General features: G+C 36.1%; 2 protein-coding genes across 3 annotated transcripts in view; both read left to right on the forward strand.

Moving 5' to 3' along the window:
- Nucleotides 1-1,307: 1,307 nt before the first annotated feature.
- LOC133307611 (GBF-interacting protein 1-like) lies at nucleotides 1,308-3,314 on the forward strand. The gene has a single exon (XM_061508153.1). It carries the CDS (start codon nucleotides 1,308-1,310, stop codon nucleotides 3,312-3,314), a length of 2,007 nt encoding a protein of 668 aa, XP_061364137.1.
- An 18,568-nt stretch (nucleotides 3,315-21,882) lies between these two features.
- The window catches only part of LOC133307623 (zinc transporter 11), a 2,919-nt gene continuing 348 nt past the window's right edge, over nucleotides 21,883-24,453 (forward strand). The window contains exons 1-3 of one of the 2 annotated variants that reach the window (XM_061508165.1): nucleotides 21,883-22,519; nucleotides 23,223-23,278; nucleotides 23,402-24,453. The exon at nucleotides 23,402-24,453 is cut by the window's right edge and continues 344 nt beyond it. In XM_061508165.1, coding sequence (XP_061364149.1) covers nucleotides 22,039-22,519; nucleotides 23,223-23,278; nucleotides 23,402-23,929 — 1,065 coding nt within the window. In that variant the 5' untranslated portion in view covers nucleotides 21,883-22,038 and the 3' untranslated portion in view covers nucleotides 23,930-24,453. The remainder of the gene's footprint in view (nucleotides 22,520-23,222; nucleotides 23,279-23,401) is intronic. The other variant, XM_061508166.1, reaches the window with a different exon arrangement.

The following is a 24,453-nucleotide window of genomic DNA, read 5'->3' on the forward strand; positions in this document are numbered from 1 at the left end:
TTGGTTTTCAATCAAGAGGGAATCACGCCTAGTTTAGGTAATTTTATTTTTGTAAAACATTCATAAGTCATAATTAATTTCAGAACACAAATAACAACCCAGAAGCTTAAAGCATTAATCTTTAATTTCGAAAATAATATCCTTCTTCCTTAGAGATTTATAATATTTATTTAATTATTTCCTTTATTTCTACCGATTTTTCAAATTGATTTTTTTGTTTAAATCACAAATCAAATATTTATTTATTTTTCCTTATTAATAATAGTATTTATTTTTATTTTTAATTTAAATCACAAACCAAATTTTTTTATAATAAAAAAATTATAAAAAAAAATTAAATCACAAATCAAAATTTCATCTATTTATTATATTAAATCACAAATCCAGAACTCAGGGGCTTCTGGGTTTAACCGCTCTTATAATACCATTCTTGCAAATTTAAATTGTGTTTGTGAGAAATAAAATATGTCAAATTACATGTCATTCCGTAGATCTCGATAAGTTATGTGGAATCAAAAAAAGAATTACTTGATTTGGATAACCGAGTCAAAAGTTATGGCCTTCACAAGTTTTGTGATTAATTTTTTTTTTTTTTAATTATATGACACGTGTCAACAATGAGTGACGCCTAAATTAGACGTGATTGCCTCTTGCGTGACGCTCAATTTAGGCGTCTTTAGTGACACCCAAATTGGGTGTCATATTGTGCAATAAATGTGTAATTATTTTTAAAACCGTAATAAATACATAATTAATTTATTAAAAAGCATTAAATTAATTTTTTTTTGCCATGATGTGTGATTTAAATTAACAAAATAACAATTATTATTAATAAGGAAAACAAAATAAAGATTTGATTTGTGATTTAAACTTAAAAATCAATTTGGAAAATCTGTATTAATAAAGAAAATAATTAAATAAATATTCTAAATCTCTATTACTTGATTTAAATTTAAATTATGTTTGTGAAAAATAAAATATATCAAATAAGATATCATTGGAGATTGCTTACCAAAAAAAAAAGATATCATTGGGGATATTGCGTATATAAAAAAAGAATTACTCCCGCCCTTATGCACTCCCACATTGGTTATATTGTCAAACGTTTTCAGAACCCTCACTCTATTGCTGCTTCTGTTCTTTTCCCTCAAACCGCTTTCTGTTTCTTTCGTCTTTTTGTTTTATTTTTCTCGATTGAGAAGAAGAAAACCAAGAAATCTTCCCTTGCCCTTCTCTTCTTCTTCATCTTAATTTTTAACCTTTGTGTTGGTGTTTGATTATCTGGGTTCTTCTCAGTTTTGGGTGCAATGGTCCCTGTTTCCAGAACTGAAGGTGGAGCTGGCACACAAATACTCTCAGCTATAGTGTGCAAAACCATCCAATCCATCAAGGAAATCGTAGGGAATCATTCTGATGCTGATATCTATGTAGCCCTTAAGGAAACAAACATGGATCCTAACGAAGCCACTCTGAAATTGCTCAACCAAGATCCATTCCATGAGGTGAGGAGAAGGAGAGACAGAAAGAAGGAGCCTCGGAATATTGGGAACAAAGGTTCAGCTGACCCAAGGAGGCATTCTGAGAATGTTGGTCAAGGAATGAAATCTCATATCCCATCTGAACGTAATGTTCTTAGAAGAATAAACTATTCTCGGAACATTTTTCAATCAGTTGGTGCCATCTCGAAGACTGAACAATTTAGTCGAACTAATGTAACTAAACCTTCATTCCCTGGCATGACAGTTAGTAGGCCGTCCTTGAACAATCAATATAATAGCAGGCCACATCAACAACTCGCGGGACATCAGAGAGTTTCCCAGCAGAATAAAAAAGAGTGGAAACCTAAATCAAGTCAGAAGTCTAACAGCTATACTTCTGGAGTGATTGGAACTCCTAAAAAAGCTGCTTCACCTCCAGCTGAAAATTCTATAGATATAGAATCAGACGCTGCAGAGGTTCAAGATAAAATTTCCCAATTATATATATATGATACCCAAAATGTCATCATACCACAGCATATTCGAGTTACGAAAACTGATCGTTGTCAGCTGATCTTTGGTACCATTGGGATACAACTTGATTCTTCGATGCATGAATCGAAGTATCCATTAATAGAAGCTGCTGAATCAAATGAAGAATCGACTGCAAGCTTGACTCCAGAGTTGTCCACTGATGATGTTCCTGGGAGCAAACAGATAGACTTACGGGATGACAATATTACAAGTACTGGGTCGAACTCTCTAGCATCAGCTGGTGCTACTTCTGAGCAACAATTGCTTGATATCAAAGACTCCTCAAACCCTCAGAATCTGGACGACAGTTATGCCAGTATTGGGTTGGTACGTGATACAAGTCCGTCCTATGCACCTTCAGAGTCACAGTCACAGCAGCAAGATTCCCATGATATGCCGGGCTTCTCGGCATACGATCCTCCAACTGGTTATGACATTCCTTATTTCAGACCAACATTGTGGGATGAAACTTTAAGAGGGCAGGGTTTGTTATCTTTTCAGGAGGGTTTGAGCTCCCATGCTGCCAATAGTATTCCCGCATCCTCCATTGCTATGGTGCAACAGCAACCTCCTGTGGCTCATATGTATCCACAAGTTCATGTTTCACATTTTGCTAACCTTATGCCATATCATCAGTTTCTGTCCCCGGTCTATGTTCCACCTATGGCCATGCTTGGATATTCAAATTCAAGTAATGCTCCCTATCCTCACCCAACAAATGGCAACAGTTACTTGTTGATGCTTGGAGGTGGTTCCCATCTTAATGCCAACAGCCTTAAATATGGAGTTCAGCAGTTCAAGCCTGTCCCTGCTGGAAGCCCTACAGGGTTTGGAAATTTTGGTAATCCAACTGGCTATGCCATGATATCTCCTGGTGTGGTTTGGGGTGCAACGGCTTTAGAAGATTCATCTCGAGTCAAATACAAAGATAATCTCTATATCCAAAATCCTCAGGCTGAGATATCAGAAATCTGGTTACAGAATCCATGTCAGATTCATCCTGGCATGCAATCTACTCCATACTATAACTTGCAGGGGCAAACACCTCATGCAGCGTACATGCCTTCGCACACCGGTCATGCTTCCTTCAATGCAGCTGCAGCTCAGTCTTCACACATGCAATTCCCTTGTATGTATCATACTCCTCCACAGCCAGCTGCTATTGCTAGTCATCATCATCATCTAGGACCAGCAATTGGCAATAACGTTGGAGTTGGGGTGGCTGCAGCTGCTCCTGGAGCACAGGTTGGTGGATATCAGCAGCCCCAATTGAGCCACCTGAATTGGACAACAAATTTCTGAACTGAACGGGATAAAAAAAAAGTGGAATCTAACCCTTTGTGTATAAGGGACTGAACTGTAGATATAGAAAAATCGCAGAGGCATTGAGATAAATTTTCAATCTTTAATTTTTGTGCTGAGTGAGTGAAACCTTGTAAACCGAGTAAATTGCAATGAATGATATCTAGCTGATTTAGTCATATGCTAGTTGTCATATTGTTTCTGTTATGGAACTATTTTGTGGTTCTTTGTTCGGATTTAATTGCAAAATTAGTGAATGCTGTTTTAAATAAATAATCGAATTGTGTTGGTTTGTTACCTCCCCTGTTACAAATATTGTTTCTGATATAAATAAGTCTTTTCCTCGTGACCATAAATTTTGAACTCTTTATTTTCATACTTCATAAAGTTTTTATATATTTCATAATTTTTCCATGTAAGTCATTTTTATAATGTCATCTAATTTCATCAGTCGATTTAAATAGTTAAATCTAAATTGGAAGTTTCGTGAGTTCACATCTTTCTTTCTTTTTTGAAAACTTGTGAGTTCACAACTTCACATCTTGAATTGGTCTAATTTACACATTAATGATTTCAACAACTTGGTACCCACTATGTAAAGTTTTACCATAAATGATTAGGACTGATTTTGGAGACATCCTTATCCATGGCCCAAACCTAGCCTAATATTACAATACGACTTTTGCATATAATGCAAACCTTTTCCCATTACTCTTATAACTTATGGAATAAAGTTTCAAATCCTCTGCTATGCATTTTTTAGGATAAAATCATAAATCATTAACCAATGTAGCTTTTATTGAAAATGTTGCAAAAAGTTGCGAATTCACCCCCACAACATTAATTACTTACAATTTATTTTCTCTTATTCTATGCCACAAACAACTATTTGATACTCACAAACTTGCTTGAAAAGTAATGGTTTTTTACACTCCTTAATATCTAAGGACTTTCCCAGGTTCCTATTAAAACAATTCTCGCATATTCAAATTATCCTATTTAACTATTTTAAATAATTTAATGAAGCATGCTCTTAAATGTGAAATTTCATTAAAAATTCTATGGTATATTTATTTCAATTTTCTAATTTAGGACTGGGAATATAATGAAGAAACTACACTTAGATTCCTCAAGTATGGAAAATTAAAATTTCACTTTATTCATAATTTCACATTTTGCATGGATAATACTTCGAATTACCTTAATTTTATTTATCCGAGTATTAGGACTTAATAACTATGGAACTTATATTTATAAACAATTAAAACTATGGTGGGACTTATGGGAATTAAAATAAAAGTAGAGAAGAATAAATGAAGAACTAGAGAGAGAGGGGGAAGATGGAGGGAAGAAGAAGAAGAAGGAGAGGAAGAGAAAGAAGAGGGAAGATTTGGGAGCTTGGTTCAACTCTTGTGCTCCAATCACCATCAAGAATCTTAGGCCAGAATCTTCTAATAAAAAAAATCTAAGGTGATAATAATGAACTTTCTAAAACCCATCTTTAATTTGATGGTTGAAATGGTGTTGGAATCTAGAGCTGGTATCATGCCCAAATTCTATTTGAAATGTTTTTATGGATGCTCTTGGCATCTGGATCTATACTCACGGCATCTGGAACCTCTAATGGCATCTGTATGCAACGATCGTCTTGGCCAAAGTTTTTTTGCCCTCTCGTTGGTATATATGCTTTAAAGATATTAATGGTAAAATTATTATATTTCGGTGACAATATCTTTATTTCAAAGTAGTTGGAATGGTTGGCCAATAAACTCAATTGAAAAGAAAGAAAAAAATAAAAATAAAAATAAAACTAGGAATTAAATATAGAAATTGAAAATTAAAATTAAAAAAAAATAAAGAAAACAAACAAGTAAGAGAAAATAAAAGTTAGAAAGGAAAAAATAAAGAGGTAAAGTAATAAATAGAAGGAGACATCGGGGAAAATGACTAAAAACAAGTTTAACAATCCACACTGCTAATAACTTTTCTCTAATTTATTCTAAGATACATTGTTTGTCAATTTATATTCCAATCATTTAAGTCTTGTTTACTACTTCACCCAAATAAATTTTGGCTGACCTCTTTCTTTCTTTGCGTCAATTTCTTGGTAACAAACTTTTGATTTTACGGGAGCATTTAGGAATCTTCGTATTATGTGTCCAAATCATCTTAATCTATGTTTTCTCATATTTTCAACCATTGACACTACACATACCTTTAGTCAAATATCTTCATCTCTTATCTTCTACATCCTTGTATGACCACACACCTATCTTAACATGCTCATGTCATGCTCATGTTGCCTATGTGCTGGTCAAAGTTAAGTTCTGTATAACATTGTAAGCATCACTGTTGTTCTATAAAACTTTTCTTTTAGCCTTAAAGGAATTTTGTGATATAAAAACCTTGATGCACTGTGTCGTTTTATCCAACTTACTTCGATTCTATGGTTTCAATCCACATTAATCTCTTTACCTTTTTGCAAAATAAATCACAAACATCTAAAAAAAGCTTTCTTGAATGCCTTTTATCCAAGCAAATGCATAGAATCGTGATCTCCACTTTTTGCTAGAGCAAACTCACACATCATATATTCAGTCCTACTTTAACTTAGCGCGAATTCTTTAGACTCTGATGTGCTTCTCCACAATTCTAATTTTCTGTTCACACAAGCCTTTGTCTCATCAATAAGCACAATATCATCTGCAAATAACATACACCATGACACTTCATCTTGAATATCTTTTGTTAGTTCATCCATAATTAGAGCGAAAAGATATGGATTCAAAGTAGAGCCTTGGTGTACACCTGTCGTGATAGAAAAATAACTTGATGTTCGTCAATGAACACAACAACGAACTGATCCATATAAGGCTTGAATATCTTATTCATATAATCCATGAATACGGTCGGAGCATTAATGAGTCAAAATAGAATTACCAAGTACTCATAATATCTGTATTTGGACCTGAATGTAGTCTTTGAAATATCCTTTGTCTTAACCCAGATCTGATGATACCTGAACCGCATATCAATCTTAGAAAACACTGAATCACCCCTCAACTAATCTAACAAATCATCAATATGTGGTAAGGGATAATTATTCTTGATAGTAACCTTGTTTAACTTCCTGTAGTCAGTCCACAGTTTCATGCTTCCATCTTTCTTCTTAACAAACAATATTGGTGTCCCCAAGGAGATACACTCAGTCTAATAATATTCTTATTAGAAATGTCTTTAATCTGCTTTTTCAATTTTGATAACTCCAGAGGTGACATCTTGTATAGAGCCATAGAAATAGGCCCTATATCAGACAATAAGTCAATAGAGAATTCAATTTCTCTTTTTGGTGAAAACTGTGGAATCTCATCAGGAAATACTTTCACAAATTCCCTGACACTAGAATTTCAGTGACTTGTTGCTTAGTATTTCTCACTAAACCTCCCACTAGCATAACCATTAGCTCCTTCCTTCAAAGCCTTTATAACCTGAAGTACTAACATAAAGGAGAATCATGCACAACATCTATGGGAGACATAATAAGTTTCTTACTACAGCAATCAATCATAACATCATTCTTTATCAATTGGTCCATACCTATAATTATTTCTAGACTAATCATGTCCAATCAAACTAGATCAACAGTATAATTTTGACCCTTATACATGAATTTGGCATTTTCACAAATCATAGAAGTTGAACATTTTTCACCAGTGGTGGTCTTAACGTCCAAAGGATGGGAAATCTCATACATAGGTAGATTTAGCCCCACTGCAACAAGACTCATAATAAAAGAATGCGTAGCTCGTGAATCAAACAACACACTTATATCATAATTATCAATAAAGATATGACCTTTTACAAGGTCTGGAGCTCTCTCTGACTGTTGAGGATCAAGGGTATAAACTCAACCCGTAGTTGGCGGAATCTAGATCACCTGTAGAGGAGTAGCTTGTCCCATATTCTAGGGACAATCCTTGATAAAGTGGCCAAACTTGCTGCACCTGCAACACATATTTTACTCCTTCCAATAGACACCCTGGTGAAATCTACCACACTTAGTACATTTCAGATTAGACCTGCAGTTACCACCTTACTAATGTCTAGATCTCTTAAACTTATTACCAGATTGTTTAACTTATAGATTTTTGCCTTTGCCCTTCCAAAAAGGAGTCTTGCTAGTAGTACCTTTAGTATCATATTCTTTAACATTTGAAGGCTTCTTGAACATCATACAGACTTCTTTTACTTTCTTGCACTGATTGATTAATGTGGCAAAATCTCTAAACTCACTGCTAGCTATCTTTTTAGCAATTTCCTCAGTCAGACTTCTCTAAAACTTAGCAACAAGATATTCAGAAGTAGGCAGTACAACCCTGTAGTTGGCAAATTTTGTAAGTTCATAGAACTTAGCCAGATATTCATCAATAGTCCTTGAACCCTGAACTAGGGGTTCAAATTCCCCATGTTTCCTTTCCCTAGCATCTCGGGGAAAGTATTTCTCCATAAATAGATTCTCAAACATCTTCCATGTAACTGCTTGTCCCTGTACTTCCATAAGTTGTGTGGTATTTGACCACCACTAATTTGCATTCCCTTCTAGCATGTACACAGAATAAAGAAGCTCTTAATCATCTTGGCATGACATAACTTTAAAAAAATTGTCCATATCCTGAAGCCACTTAGTTGCTACCACTAGATCACATGTTCCCCTGAAAGCTGGAGGCTTATGCTTTATGAAAGAAATCAATCTTCTCTCGAATGCCTCTACTTCACCAACATGTTCAACCTGCATTTGAACATTACTTACATGATGGCTAGTGCCTTTAGCACTACCTGCATAGTGACTAGCTTCACCCTCATCATTACTTGCTCCATCACCTGCTCCACCAATGCCTCCCTCTACTAAAGAGTATGTGGTGGTTGTTGTTGTTGTTGAACCTGTGGCTATTGTGAATGTGTAGGTGAAGATGGTGACTGATTATCATTCTTGCATGCCTTGAACTCTTCCATCATAAGTCTCATCATATGTTGATTATTCAATTTATTTGCATCAAGCGTAGCTTGATAGGCCTATTGGTTTGCTTCTGCACCTGCTTGTCTATTTGCAACCAATACCTACTGCATGCTAGCCAAAGCTGCCGCTATTGGATTTGGCTGTTCATTTTCAACTCTACAAGGATTCCTAGTATTCACCAAGATATTGCACATATTACAAAAAGGAATGAGTTGATCAAGCCCACACTAAATGATTACATATGCAATATCATAATAGACATCATAAACCACTCATCAAGCATCATGCTTATGGAAATACATAAAGGAATTTCCTAGACTTTCGTCTGATACCATAAATGTAACGTCCTGTCTCGAGTCGGTGTGTTAACATGCAAAATGGTATAAAGCGCATCTTACTTGTATAAATAAAGTAGTGGAAGAATTAATAAAAGTTTCACTATTACTCAAGGTAATTACGTTAGAAAACTTTTTCCTTGTATTTTTCCTTACATATTGCCATGGATAAAATATTTTTCTGTATTTTCATAAAATGTACAATCTCATACTTGTATAGGAACCTAACTTGAACTCCTGTAACCATAGTCAATTGTCAATAACTATCTGAATATGATAAATTGTACCATTCTGGATAGAGTTTTATGGACAGTATACCAGCTAAAAATTAGACTAACAATGGATAAAATCCCACCTTTATACATGATACCTGAAATATAGAAAAATCCAACTCATATATACATATACCAGATTATGGCTCCGTGTCATTAATAATATCATCTACCTGATAGACATGCATGCATATACATACTCATGTCAAAAGTATACAAAGATACAAAGGTTATACATGCCTCTCAAAATGGATATCAAACTGTACATATGTATGATCATATACCTCATGCTCTACAAAACATATATATATATATATATATATATATATATATATATATATATATATATATATATATACAATAATCTAAAATAAACTATGCATCGACTCCAGTTGAGTCCTCTATTCACCTTGTACGTGCCTCTTGCCTTAGTAGGGCTCTCTTACTACTGCTGGAGTACCTGAAATATTTCACCATACAGGGTGATATTAATAATCTCAGTAAACTCATGGTTTATGGAGTGATTCTTAGCCTATGAGTTCACTTCCTGCATGAAAGGTTATATAATGTGGTATATAAGAAATCATATATTTCACCATATACAAAACACCTCCAGGGGCTGTATCCCGCAAAGAGAGTCCAAAAAAATACTTCTGAGAACCATGTGTCCCCATGGAAGATCATACATGATAATCCATAGGCTTGTGCCCCACCGGATCATACACATCCCAGAACCATGAGTCTTCATTGGAAAGGTACACACATGTATGCGTTCACTGGCCATGAACCCCCAAATTAATCAAATCATGTCATATATACATGTCTTACATGAATGCAACTATATTATGTATCTAACATTCATTAATCATACAAACATGAAATCAAAGTCCCATTGGACCATGTGGAATAACAAAGTAGGAGAAGACTCCTAAACCGAAAGCTTAACTATAATAGTTTTCCTTGCAATGATACTAAAAATCTAAGAAACTTCACACACCTAATAGCTTGCACACCAATATCACCTATTTCACCTAGGATATTGGAACTGTTAATCAAATCATGTTTTACATATATTGACCTAATAGTCCAAACACCAAATAATTCATAATTGCTTACCCTATTCTTGAATGAACAAGAACTAGGGCTTCCAATGCTTGTTTAACTTGAAACTTAATCTTTCAAGATTAGATCCCTTGATTCCACACTAATACCATGAACAAAAGTGCCATAAATCACCAACACAGGTTACTTGCAATTCAAGAAGTCAACACTTTACATATTAATTTCAACAATATACATGGTGATTCACTTGGTCAGTCTAACACTTTTTATTGCCAATTCATGCCACAAAATAAGTTTTAGCCAATTATCTAATTTATTCAAGATTATTCACATATTGTGATCCCGACATGGATATTAGGTAAAATAAGGTTTTTACAACCTAAACCTACTTGTCATGCACTTGAAACAAGATTCCTAGCTTCCTTAAAAATTAACAAAGCTTCCTAGGTTCTTTTCCATGTAGTGACCGAAACCTATATTTAGGGGTTTATCATTATCATAAGTTTTCATGCACCTACTAATTAGCTTAATCAACATTAAGACATCCAACAAAAATTAACCCCATTTAACATGTCATTAAACAGACTTCTTACACACCTAATCATGGCATGGCTGAATTATGTACCTAGGGAAATCATGAATTTCTCAACCTTGCAATAACTCCTACTTAACTCATTTAGTTCCAACATTATCAAAGAACAATATCCATTATAAAACTCATCACAAACAATCCTTCAAGCACTATCCATGCATGATGGCCAAAATGGACTAGGAAGGTTCTTGTAAATCTTACACACTTCCAATGGTTCCTACGTGGTTCATTTAACTCCAAGCCAATCTTAGACCAATGCACAACATCAAAACACATATTATCATCATGATTTAACATATCAAAGTTCATCCATAATCATGAAAACCTAAGTTTATAATTTGAATTTAAACCACTCAAATTGAAGTTTCTTACCTTGGATGAGTTCTAAACCTTCCAAGCATCCATTTTCGTACTTTAAAAGCTTCAAAAATTCACCCTTCCTCTAAGCACGTGAACAGTACCAGCCACAAAGATGAAGAGAAATCTCAACAACCAAGGCCTTCTAAGATGATATAAGACTAAGGTTATTGATGTGCCTCTGGCAAGTGTGGTTTTTCCATATTAAAATTGATAAGAATTGGGTCATAAGAGAGCAATTTAAATACATATTTGCTATTTACATTGATTCTTTCTATGTCAATAATATTCACCTTTTGGTTGTGTTTTTACAGAAAAAGAGGAGTGAAAATTGCAAATTATAAAAAGCATGTTAACGCGACTCCACACGCACAAATGTATCACAGTACAACAACCAGAGACTTGGCGCAAGTTGGCACCACACTGGCGCAAACCCGCGCCAGATTGCGAACTTTGCAGCGGAGACCTTGTGCATGGCGCCACTAGGCGCCCAATCATGAAGAACATGGCACCATTAGGCGCCCAAATATTGAAGAGGAATGGCGCTCATCAGCGCCCAAAAAGACAAAGATGGTGGCGCCACTTGGCGCCAATATTGAAGGAGAATGGCGCTACTTGGCGCCAGGTTACGAGGAAGTGTTACGACTTTTCAGAAGTGCGGCGCGAAGTAGCGCCACACCGGCGCCAATTGACGTCGGGTTGCGGGAAATTGTACCGTGATGCTATGAGGGTATTTTTGGAAGAAGGAAAAGAGTCCTATAAATAGGATCCTTTTTACAGAATTAGGATTCAGACCTATTTCTTCAGAAGGAGACCGACGGCAGAGCTCAGGAGGATTCTTCTACAGTTCTTCTTCTTCTCTTTTCTTCTTAATTTTATGCTTTTGAATATTGGATTATTTTTAGCCATGATTATGCTTGGCTAGTTTTCTTTTATTGTAGTTAGGGTCACAACCCTATGTGAACCCTTGTTACGCGGATTGATTTATAATTGTTCGTTTATATAATTATCTTTATCTCTACCTTGTTCGTATTTGATATTTTCTTTATTAGAATTGATCACTCTAATAGTTGATAATAGTCTGAGGGTTAGAACCCTAGATAGGGATATTGGGGTTTTCATCCTGAAAGGGGGTAGGATAACGGTTCGTATGCATGCTAGGAATAGATGTGTATTGAATTGTGGATGCCTAAATTATAGAGTTCATCGCTTAATTTTCATGAGGGATTGCTAAGGGATTAGGATTCCAATTGGAGATTAAAAGGTTAAATTGCCAAGGGATTGAGATTTAACTAATTATTTTAGATAATAATTTATCCGAGTAATTTTATAAATTAATGTTGTAAATCAATCCAAAGTAAGAAGTGGGGATCATAAGGTGAGTGCGCTCTAGCTACAATACCTTTCTCATATTTTTAAATCAATTCTCATTGTCATTGTTTTATTTCTCTTACATAAAAAAATAAAAACAAGTCTTTATTTCAAATTGTTACTCAAATTCAATTCACAATTTTCCAAACAACAAACCGAGTTTTCCAACTTAAGGGGACTGGTTATTGTAGTACTTGGTTTACAATCCCTGTGGAGACGATACTCTACTTACTCATTATATTATTTGTGCGATCGGTATACTTGCCGGAGAGCATCAGTTATGTTGCATAGGACCTAAGGATCAATCCCAGTGAAGAAAGTTTGGCTTAAAAGTGGCTAAATAATTATCACCTAAGCTTCACAAGCTCTCCAATGGAGTTTCCCTTGCTTACTAGTCGGTGGAGAAGAAAGAAAGAAAAGTGATTGACTTTATGATATTTGGAGACTTAAGTGTTTAAAAACATTGACCTTTAAACTTTGTTAAAAATGTCTATTAGATCCTTAAGCTTTCCAACCATTATAACTAGCATCTAATCAAAATCAAACACTAATGAGATCATTTTCATACCACTAAATTTCCCAAAGAATCATATTATGACATCAAAATTTAGTTTAAGCTAAGTTTTGCCTTTTAACAATTTGACCCTAAACTTTTCCCATAATGACATTTATGTACCTAATTTTTTCTCATAATTCCTTTTGAGTCATAATTGACTTGTTTGGCATGAATTGTATCCTTGTTCATATTATCATGTTAATTCCATGATTAACTTGTCATGAATTCCTTGAATGCTTACTTAATTTTCATTTTTACCAAAACTTAATAATGTGGATTATTATAGGAACTAATAACATGATATTCTTGTAGGATTATACATCAAATGTCTTAAGATCATGACTTCATCATCAGTCAATAGATTTGATTTTTGAAAACCATCATTTATTTTATTTTATTTTTTGATCTTTCAATATGTTCTAACACTTTTAAAGATGAAACTAATCTCTTTTAATTTAAACACAAAATAATATTATTAGAGTACTCCAAATAAATATTTCAAAAGGTGACAGTTTACTTACCTTTAAGAGAATAATTGGTGTCCGAGTTACAGAGCTCAGGAATGGAAAGGGTCTAGATAATCATTATAAGCAATTTATTACTTTATATAAGACTTAGTTTGATATACATAATATTAAAATATCTGGGTCTCCTCTTTTTTATATTTTCAGTATTTCGTTGTTATGTATATATACTAAAAAAATTACACCATTTAAAAAATTTAACCTCTATGATAAATGCTTATTTTAATATTTCTTAATAAGGAGTTAACACATGATTAAACAATACAATGTAAATAAATTTTAGAGTAAATATCTTTTTTGGTCCTTAGCAAATTTCATGATGCCGGTTTTAGTCCCTATTAAATAAAAAGGCTATTTGTGCGTCCCTAAAAAATTCAAAATGGACTCATTTAGTTGAAATCGTGATCCCTCATAAATTAAAAAAAAAAACTCACATTAGTCCCTCAAAAGAACTAAAATGGATCCATTTTAAATTTCTTAGTGACCACGAATAACTTTTTTATTTGCTAGGGACTAAAGTGGGTATCGTAAAATTTGCTGAAGACCGAAAAGATTATTTACTATAAATTTTACTCTCAAAATGAATCAAAATGTTATATTGATTATGTTATATGGGGTAAACATGAAGCAAGGGGAGAACGAATGAGAGGGAATACTACCAATATAAAATTAAAGGAAAATGAACAATGATTATTTCCATAACAACAATGAAAATTTTTCTGATTAATTTTGTGTGGTTAGCATATTTTCCATTAATTCTTCCTAAAACAAAACCATATTTTGCGAGCATTTGTACGTCATTATTGGACTAAAAACAACCATCATCTTCTAGATCATCTATATTAATTTATGGGGATTATTTTTCTTATTTAATATAAGAGAAAAATAATCTTTCAGAAAACATAAATTAAATATGAGACCCACTTTAATTTTTTTTTCTCTCTTTACTTTTCTCTTTTTTCTGTCTTCTTTCTACAATGTGTATTAGCAGGAAGGGGATCTTTTCTCCTTTATCCCTTAATTTATATACTATATTATATAAGGGAATTTATGCAAATTAAGTGAATGACTTATCTCCGAGTTTTTTTTCTCTCCATTTTGACTCTGATCACTTGATATATATATATATATATATATATATATATATATATATATATATATATATATATATATATATATATATATATATATATATATATATGGCAAAATTATTTCTCCGGCAAGTTGAGATAAGTTTATCTCCTGCCACTCCAAAACGACGTCGTTTTGTTTATTTATTTTTTTATATTAATTGATCCACCTTTGAATGGTTATGATTCTCATTTTCTCTCTCTTCCTTTATCATCATTAATCCATCTTTGTAAGGTTATGATTTAATAGTCGGAGATAAAATTATCTCAAGCAGCTTGAGAAATGATAAGCCCTATATATACATGTAAGGTTATGATTTGATCGGTTAAAAATGTGTATTGTCATACTTTACATGTTTAGAGATATTCATAAAACATCACTAGAATTCGTCTTGTCATAAACAAATTTGAATAATTTGCATAAAATGATAAATTTAAATCATAGTGTCATAGTTTTATAAAAAAAAATGTTCATAAAACTTTATAGAATCAAAAAAAAAAAATTCAGCAATAAAACAGAATTAAAGTCTCCTTTCGCCATTCGTTGTATAGACTTCGTCTTCTTTATTTAGACTTGAGCCGGAGCCACAGATTTTGTAAATATCCAATTGAACACACAAGACAAAATGGAGTTTTTTTTTTTTTTTTTGGTTGCAAAATAGAGTTTCTACTTCTAGTGTCCTTCCCTTTCTGTGATTAAAAAGAAAATAAGAAGAAGAAAATATGCTAGAGACGACGGTGACCTCTGAAACACAGACACAGGATTTTTGGAAGAAAATGCGTGTCAGACATCTGTCGGATAACTTTTTGGGACACATTGATTAGTGAGACATGCAATTTTGACCGAATCTGACACGCGATTAACGTATGTGGACAAGTTTTAGCATTTTTTTTAAAATAAAATAAAATTACAATTAAAAAAAAGTAAAAATATTTAATAAAAATTAAAAAAAATTGGAACCCTAACCTATCTCGTTCACGCTGGAGGCTGATAGCCACTTTTTTCTCTTCTTCGTCGTTGATCGTCGCCTCATCTCTGTTTTTGTCTCTTCTTCCTCGTCGTCGGCTCGTTGTCTACATTCCCGGTAAGTCTCTTTGTAGCGTTAGCTAAGAACGGGAAGAAGAGAGATTGAGAGAAATAAGAAGAGAGAGAATTTGTGAAAGCTTTTCTGGTCTTCTATTTATTCCTTACTTAGACTATATAGTATCTATTACAAATAAAATTCCATAACCTAAAATACTCATTAAACAACCCAATAATCATTTAGTCTTTTGGGCTGCTTTGTTGCCCTCTTGGGCCTGTTCGCTACATTGCCTACCCATCAAGATGGGCCTTGTCCGCAAGGTCCTTAGTGACCCAATTGGTAGGAGCCTTGCAAGTAAGTGGAACCGTATCAGCCAGCGCAACAGGGAAGTCAGATGGTAGGTGAGATGAAATTAAAGCCCCTATATCCTGATTGGTGGACTTGTCGGCAGCTTGTCTCGGATTGGTGTTTGAAGAGGTGGAGGGTAGCTGATGATGAGGTAGTACCTCTTTGGTGGTCTCAAACCCGTCAAAGCAAAGTTCCCTTTCATCTTCCCAGGTCGCAGCTTCTGGAGGCAAGTGTGCCCACTGCACCAGAGCCTGAGGTATCTCCACCCCCTTCCTCCAAATGGTCCGATTCGCCACCACTGCTACAGGTGTATGCCTTGGTGGAATCTCAGTCTGTGCAGCAGGGAGATCATGCAATGTAAACTGGCGATATGCCACAAACGGTTTCAGCATGGAAGCATGAAACAATGGGTGAACCTTCGAACCTTCCGGTAGCCTGAGTTTGTAAGCGATAGCACCGATCCGCTCCAGGATCTCAAAGGGTCCATAGAACTTGAGACTCAACTTTGCCGAGGAGCGGCGAAAGACGGAAACTTGGCGGTAAGGCTGAAGACGAAGTAGAACCAGATCACCAACTGTAAAGGTGATGTCTTTTCGCTTTTTGTCAGTTGAATCTTTCATAAAGCTCTGTGCTTTCCTTAAGTTTTGCCTCAATGTCCCCAGGATCTGTGAACGAAGGCGAAGATTGGAGTCTACCGCTTCAAGAGAGCTGGCACCCAAGGAGTATTGGACTAGACAAGGAGGTGAACGGCCAAAAGTTGCTGCAAATGGGGATGAGCCGAGAAAGCAATTGAAGGCTGTATTGAAGTGATATTCTGCACAACTCAGATAGCGAGACCAAGTAGCTGGTTGGTCATGAACAAAGGCCCTCAGGTACTGTTCCAAAACCCTGTTGGTACGCTCTGTTTGCCCGTCGGTTTGGGGGTGATATGATGAACTGAAGCTAAGTTTGGTACCCTGCAGTTTGAATAAGGTGGTTCAGAACTCACTCAGAAAGAGAGGATCTCGGTCAGAAACGATAGATTGCGATGGGCCATGAAGCTTACCGACGGTCTCCCAAAAGACTGATGCCACCTTAGCAGCTGTATAACGTGGTGGTAAAGGGGCAAAATGCGCACCATTTGTCAGTCGGTCACAAACAACAAAGATGGTGGTGTACCCAGCCGAAGGAGGCAAATGGGTGATAAAATTCATGCTGAGGTCAGACCAAATCGCATCCGGAATGGAAAGTGGTTGTAACAGCCCATAAGGTGCGTGATTCACTGCCTTGACTTTTTGACATATTTCACAGTTCCGGATATAAGTCTTAACATATTTTCTTACTGTTGTCCAAGTGAAATTGGCACAAAGACGCACCAAAGTCATGTGGTTACCAGCATGACCCCCCCAAACTGGACGAATGAAACTCGGCAAGGAGCAAGGGAATTAGCGTGGAGCCAGCTGGGATGAAAAGACGTCCTCGGTGATACAAGAGAGAGTTGTGAAGTTGCCAATGTGGCCAAGTTGAACTGTCTGTTTGTAGTTCAGTGATGATTTTAGTAGCATAGGGATCATTGGACAACTCTGTTTGTAATAAAGAACCATACTTAGAAACAGGGCCCGTAAGGGCTGCTAGTTGAGGGTTGGAGCCCCAAATAACATGGTCTGGGCGTCTGGATAAGGCATCAGCAACCTTGTTTGTTTTTCCAGACTTGTAAACGATCGAGTAATCATACCCCAGTAGCTTTGATAAAAATTGCTGATGTTCAGGGGTCTGAATTACCTGAGTCATTAAACAGTGAAGACTCTGGTGATCCGTGCGGATAATAAATGGTGCCCCCAATAAGTATTGATGCCATTTCGCTACTGCGGACGACAAAGCAAACAACTCACGGATATAAGCGGATTTACGTTGCATCAATGGGGGCAATTTCCTGCTAAAGAACGCAATAGGGTGGTCCTGTTGCAGCAGGACTGCCCCAATTCCCACCCCAGAAGCGTCAACTTCAATAACAAAGGGTAAGGAAAAATTCGGTAGAACCAGTGTGGGGGCTGTAATCAGTAATTCCTTTAATCTGTCAAAAGCCTGAGAAACCTTAAGGGACCAAGCAAAGCCGTCACGAGTCAGTAGATCAGTTAAGGGAGCGGCAATGCTAGCATAATGCTCAATGAAGCGTCTGTAATACGCTGATAGACCCAAAAAAGCGCGAATCTGAGTTTGGGAATTAGGAATGGGCCAGTCCTTAACAGCTTGCACCTTAGCTGGGTCGGGGTTCACTCCTTCCTTGGAAATAATATGGCCCAAGAATGTCACAGAAGCAGTAGTAAAACTGCATTTAGACTTCTTTGCGAAAAATTGGTGATTCCGTAATAATTGTAACACCTGCTCCAGATGGGCCATGTGTGCCTGCAATGATGGGTTGTAAACTAAAATATCATTAAAAAAAACTACAACAAATTTACGTAAAAATTCAGCAAAAATCTCATTCATAGTGGCCTGAAAGGAAGATGGGGCGTTAGTCAGCCCAAAGGGCATCACTAAGAACTCGTAATATCCATGATGAGTTCAGAATGCTGTCTTAGGAACATCATAGGTTGCATTTTAATATGATGGTACCCTGAACGCAAGTCAAGCTTAGAAAAAATAGTAGCTCCATGTAGTTCATCAAGGAGCTCATCCACTGTAGGAATGGGGAAACGGTCCTTGATAGTCACAGCATTAAGTGCCTGGTAATCCACACAAAATCGCCACGTGCCGTCTTTTTTTTAACTAACAGTGCAGGTGAGCTGAAATCAGATGGCTTGAGCGAATAACACCACTGTTCAACATTTCTTGTACCAATCGCTCAATTTCAGACTTCTGAAAGTGGGGATAGCGATAAGGCTTCACTTGAATAGGCTTAGTATGTGGCAGCAACTTTATGTGATGGTTGTGAGTCTTATCAGGAGGTAATGTCTGTGGAATGGCAAATACATCCAAAAAATGGCCCAAAAGCTGGGCTATGACCGGATCGACGTGGGTGACCTCGGACAGGCCCGTAGTATCCTCTAAACAAACTTCCTTAAAAGTTGTAGCTGTGAAGCACATGAGGCAAGAAGTAAGCCCATCGTGTGCTGCTAATTTGGACAATTGGGATGAGGATATAACAGTTGGATTAATAGTCGTGTCACCTTGCAACGTATTGGATATATCTTGGATTGTAAAGGACATAGTCATTGTATTGTAATCAGTGAGAATCAGGCCCAAAGTGGCCAACCACTGAATGCCCAATACCACATCTGCTCCTTTAAGGTTAAGTACAAATAAATCAGCCACAAATTGATGAGATTGCATTACTAAGGAAACACTGTAGCAAGCCGCTGGACAAACCATGGATTCACCATTCCCCACTTGTACATGAAATGGAGTGATAGACTAGAGTGTAAGACCTAGATAGTTGGCCATGCGAGATGATAAGAAGTTGTGCGTTCTGCCGTAGTCAATGAGAACCTGGACTGGTTGCCCTTGAATGGAACCTTGTAATCAGAATGATCGCGATGAGTGATGGCCAAACATGGCATTCAGGCTAATTTCTGGAACCGGTGTGGGGTCAATGACTGCCTCAGAAGGCAATGGGCTGCTGGGCTCAATATCACAGTCAGGCTCAAATTCAATCTCATCATCCATGCCAGCAAAATAAAGAAGTGTAGCCTTGCCTTTACACTTATGACCAAACGTATAACGCTCGCCACAATTATAACATAAATTTTGATCCCTCCTAACCTGCATTTTCGCTGGAGACAATCGGCGGATGGGAATGGCAGGTAAGGCCTCCGGGGTGCGTGCTTTCGATGGGGTAAATGCAGGAGGGGCAGGTAAGGCATGTGGGTGAGAAGTTCGAGGACCCCATGGTTTATGAATGGGTTTCTCATCTGAAAATTGGTCTTCAAACAGGCGTGCGAGTGCAAGGGAATCATGAAGGTCTGGTGGGCGCATCGTCAATACAGCCTGACGGATCTGAGGTTTCAGACCACTAACAAACATACTCTTCAATAGAGCTGGGGAAATATTGCGTACCTGGCTGGACAAACTTTCAAATTGAATCTGGTAATCAGCGACAGATCCAACTTGTGTCAATTTAGTGAGCATGCCAGCGGCATCCTCAAAATCAGTAGGGCCAAACCGGTGATGCAAGGCAGTCGTGAAATTAGCCCACGATGTACATAACCCATCCCGATTTAGACCTTGGAACCAACGAGCAGCTGGTGCATCGAGATGAAATGAGGCTAAGAGTAATCGTTCACCATCCGGGATCTGATGGTACAGGCAGTAACGATCCACTGCGAAAAGCCAATCGGTGGGATCGCCGAAAGCGAAACGCAGAAACGCTAGTCGAGGACGTTGAGCATGGGAGTGATTGGAAGTATCAGTGGAAGAAGAAGCAAGACCCACTGGACCGGACCCCAGTATGCCCAGGTGAGTAGCGCGAACCGATTCAACCATTGTATGCAACTCAGCATGCAGATCGGACCGGAGTAATTGAACTTGGTCACGGATCAGATGAGGGCAGGAGGTACAATGAAAGCACCAATGATTATTCAAGATGGAGATAAAAATAATTGAACTTATGAGTGGTCTACACTCTACACTCTACATTTGGGATGTTATATTATTTTTGCTTATGTTATGAAATTTGAATATTTAATTAGTATATGAGTTATTATGAGTTGCTATATGTATAAAATGTAAACTATATTATATATTACAAATATTATTTAATATCAAAACATATTTTAATGTGTCAAAATTTAATATTTTTTAGAATTAACGTGTCAAAATATTATGTCCCGTATCTTGTGTCTGTGTCGATGCATCATAATCATTGACGGTAACGGTGAGGAGACGCATAAACCAGTAAGAAGTTTACAAGGAAAAGTCTCCGAACACATCACATCTCATATAATTAATTACGACACTCACTCTTTAACATTAATATAAATTTATAATTAATATAATTTTTTTTATATCGATATAAGATAATTCGTCCTCATATGCATTAGGATCATTTTATATCAATAAATTATATTTTTAATCTTAATTATTTAATCTACTTATATTTAATGATTTTGATATATTATATATATAAATCGCCAAACATAAACAAAATAATAACCAAAGTTTAGTGTAACATTTTTTTAATTTTTACACTGATATACGAATAATCTATCATATATAACGGTATAAATTATCATCTCAATTTTAGTTGTTAATTTTATTTATATTTAATAATTTTAATTAGAAGAGGTTATACTTTCTATCTCTTTTTCTTACTACTTCTTGCTATCAAATCTTAACTGTTGATTTCCGTCAATCTAACGGTTATAATTTATTAAAAATTAATAATTAATTAATAAGTATGACTCAATAAATTACAATCGTTACGATTAAGATTTAGTAATAAGAGATAATAAGAAAAAAATGTGATAACTAAATCCCAAAGGGTTGCTCAGTTGGCAACTGAGTTTCCAAGGATTTGCTTGAGTCAGGAGTTCAAATCCTGTCTCAAGCAAATTCTTGGAAAAATTTTGAAGTCCAGAGGACGTGTTTCTATCTTCGAATGAGGTATTTGTCTCATCCTTTCCAATAAAGGATAGCCTTGGGTCCGTACTCCGGTGACAAGATTAGGTCATAGAAGAGGTTAAATATGGATACTCTTCAGATTATACCAAAAAAAAAACTATAACCTCCTCATTTTAATTTATTAAATATATCAATCGTTAAATATAAATAGATTAATAACGAAAATTGAGTATAAACTGATATTTTTTCCTTATTTCCCATTTTTTAAATTTTGCAGATTGTGTAAATATTAGTTATCTCAAATTTAGGTAATGACAGTACTAATGTACTATTGAAAATTGAAAATGCCATTTCAAATAATGCAGTACAGACGCTTTTTTTCTCCCGTTTAGATTGGAGCTTTTAACAGTTTCCCAAAATAGTCCAACGTAGTACGGTGTCTCTTTATTTCATCTGTGTGTAGTACAAAGTCACGAACCGTCTCTTCAAATGCAACCACCCCAATTGCCCAATTGACTATGATTCATTTCATTCTATATAAACTCAACTTCAAATTCTCAAAAACCATGACATTGGGATTGCAACCCATTTTTCCCAATGTCTCGCTTTTACAGCATCTTCTTCTTTTTCATTCTCTTCTTTCTCTTCCTCTTTTCTGTTTCAGCCCACAGCGGCCACCACGACGACGGAGATGGCGACGGTGACTCCGGCGGAGATGGTGATTCTCCCGACCTCCGTGCAAGGCCCTTGATTCTGGCCAAGATTTGGTGCCTGATTGTGATTTTTGTTGCCACTTTTGTGTCTGGGGTTTCGCCCTATGTGTTGAAATGGAACGAGGGGTTTTTGGTTTTTGGGACCCAGTTTGCGGGTGGGGTGTTTCTAGGAACTGCTATGATGCATTTTCTCAGTGATGCTAATGAGACTTTTGCGGATTTGACAAAAAAAGAGTACCCTTTTGCGTTCATGTTGGCGTGTATGGGTTATTTGATAACCATGCTTTTGGATTGTTTGATTTCGTCGATTTTGTTGAAGCTGAGAAGGAATAAGCCTGTTAATGGAGTTGATGCTGAGCTTCAAGGTTGGTTTTTTGTTATTGCTGAATGGTGAATTTTAGGCTGATTGGTTGCTTCGAAAATCGTCATATATTTTGATCATGCGATTCTGTTTGTTTTTTTTTTTTTTTAGTTTTGAAAATCATGTTTTGAACACGTTGTTTTGAACTGTGTTTTTGGGCTGAAGTGATTACAGTTTTGGTCTGTGTTTGTTTCGTTTTTGTTGAATGGTGAATTTTAAGCTGATTGATTGCTGGAAACAATATCATGTCTTCTGATCATGAAATTCCATTTGATTTTGAGAATTGTGTTCTTTTGTCTTTGAATAGTGCTGTTACTTGTTGGGCTAAAATGGTTGCAATTTTGGTGGTGCATGCTTGGGCTTACAAACTAGGGTTAAAAATAGTACCCAATATTTTCCTCACATAGATTTGAAAATTCAAAGGGTGCTTAAATATGAAATTCCAAAAAGAAAAACCCACTGGTTGCTTTATTTCAGTATATGGTTCGTTTAGGGTTGTAGTAAGTCAGAAGGTCCACAATAGAATTTCCAAAGTGTTGTGCTCTACAGGGTATATACAGGCTTATACTATTGTTTAGCACTTTTTAAGATTGTTATTGTTAAAATAGGACATGGATTTAACAAATATGAAATTGAATTTGAATATCCTTAGGTTCACTTTGTCTAACATAAAGCTACCTTCCTTTTCTTTTTTGTTCGAGCTGCAGGGGCTGAAACGGGCAAAGGAAGTGGCAATGGTGTTACTTCCCAGTCACAATACCAGGTTAGATATTCAAAGTTTTATACCAGTGAAATGTGTGCTAAACAAAGTCTTCTTTTGTGATAGCATCATTTTAAGCTTGTCATCACTTATATAGTAGTAATTTATGGTTTTCTATGCTAACAGGGCCAAGCTGTTACCAATCACCACTTTGCAGACCCTGCTCTTGCATCGCTCAGTTCAATTGGAGATTCCATCTTATTGATTGTTGCCCTTTGTGCTCATTCTGTGTTTGAGGGCTTAGCAATTGGAGTTGCTGAGACAAAAGAAGATGCTTGGAAAGCTTTATGGACAATTTGTCTGCACAAGATATTTGCAGCCATTGCCATGGGTATTGCTCTTCTTAGGATGATGCCTAATCGGCCACTAATATCATGTGCAGTCTATGCTTTTGCCTTTGCCATTTCTAGTCCGATTGGTGTAGCCATTGGAATTGTATTAGATGCAACCACACAAGGTGTTGTGGCTGATTGGATCTTTGCTATATCAATGGGTTTAGCTTGTGGAGTGTTTATCTATGTATCAATAAACCATCTATTGGCAAAGGGATATGTACCCCGCAGACCAATGAAGGTCGACTCATCATATTTCAAGTTTCTTGCGGTGTTTTTGGGCATTGGAGTAATAGCGGTTGTGATGATTTGGGACACCTAAGGTCGTTCAGAAACTAAGATGCATGATAGTAGCTTGGTTGTAAGATAATTTCTCTTTCAGCCTAAGCAAATTTTTTTTTCTTTTTTAAATTGCCTCTACTTATAATTTGATAATATTATGAGTTTTGTAAGAATGAGCTTGTTTTATAAAGAATGATAGTTCAAAGTTTTTCACTTATGTTCTTGTTCATTAGAAATAGAGTGGACACTGTCAGTAGGAAAAAAGGGGCCCCATTGAGACCATGTTCCACCCTTCAATTTGGAGAGCATATTTAGTGCTCTTGGAGCTCACTACATTCAGTGAGGCGGAGGAGTGAGAGGGAGAGAGAGAGAGAAAGCTGATGAGAGAAGAGAAGAAAGAGATTAAATTTTTTTCAAGCCAAGTGTCAAATTTTCAATTGAAGAACCATGATGGTCCAGGTGCACTATACATTTTTTCCTCAATTTGGAGATAGAAATTAACATGTTGATGCCCTAGACACGCTTCAATATACTCCTTTTGCTTTTACATTATCAATATCCATG

This window comes from Gastrolobium bilobum, unplaced genomic scaffold (assembly GCF_033153095.1).
Source record: "Gastrolobium bilobum isolate Gb01-03AN ecotype WA unplaced genomic scaffold, APGP_CSIRO_Gbil_v1 utg4632, whole genome shotgun sequence".
Classification (NCBI taxonomy): domain Eukaryota; kingdom Viridiplantae; phylum Streptophyta; class Magnoliopsida; order Fabales; family Fabaceae; genus Gastrolobium; species Gastrolobium bilobum.

Coding starts and splice junctions, on each gene's coding strand:
- LOC133307611 (XM_061508153.1), top strand. CDS start 1,308: ATGGTCCCTGTTTCCAGAACTGAAGGTGGAGCTGGCACACAAATACTC.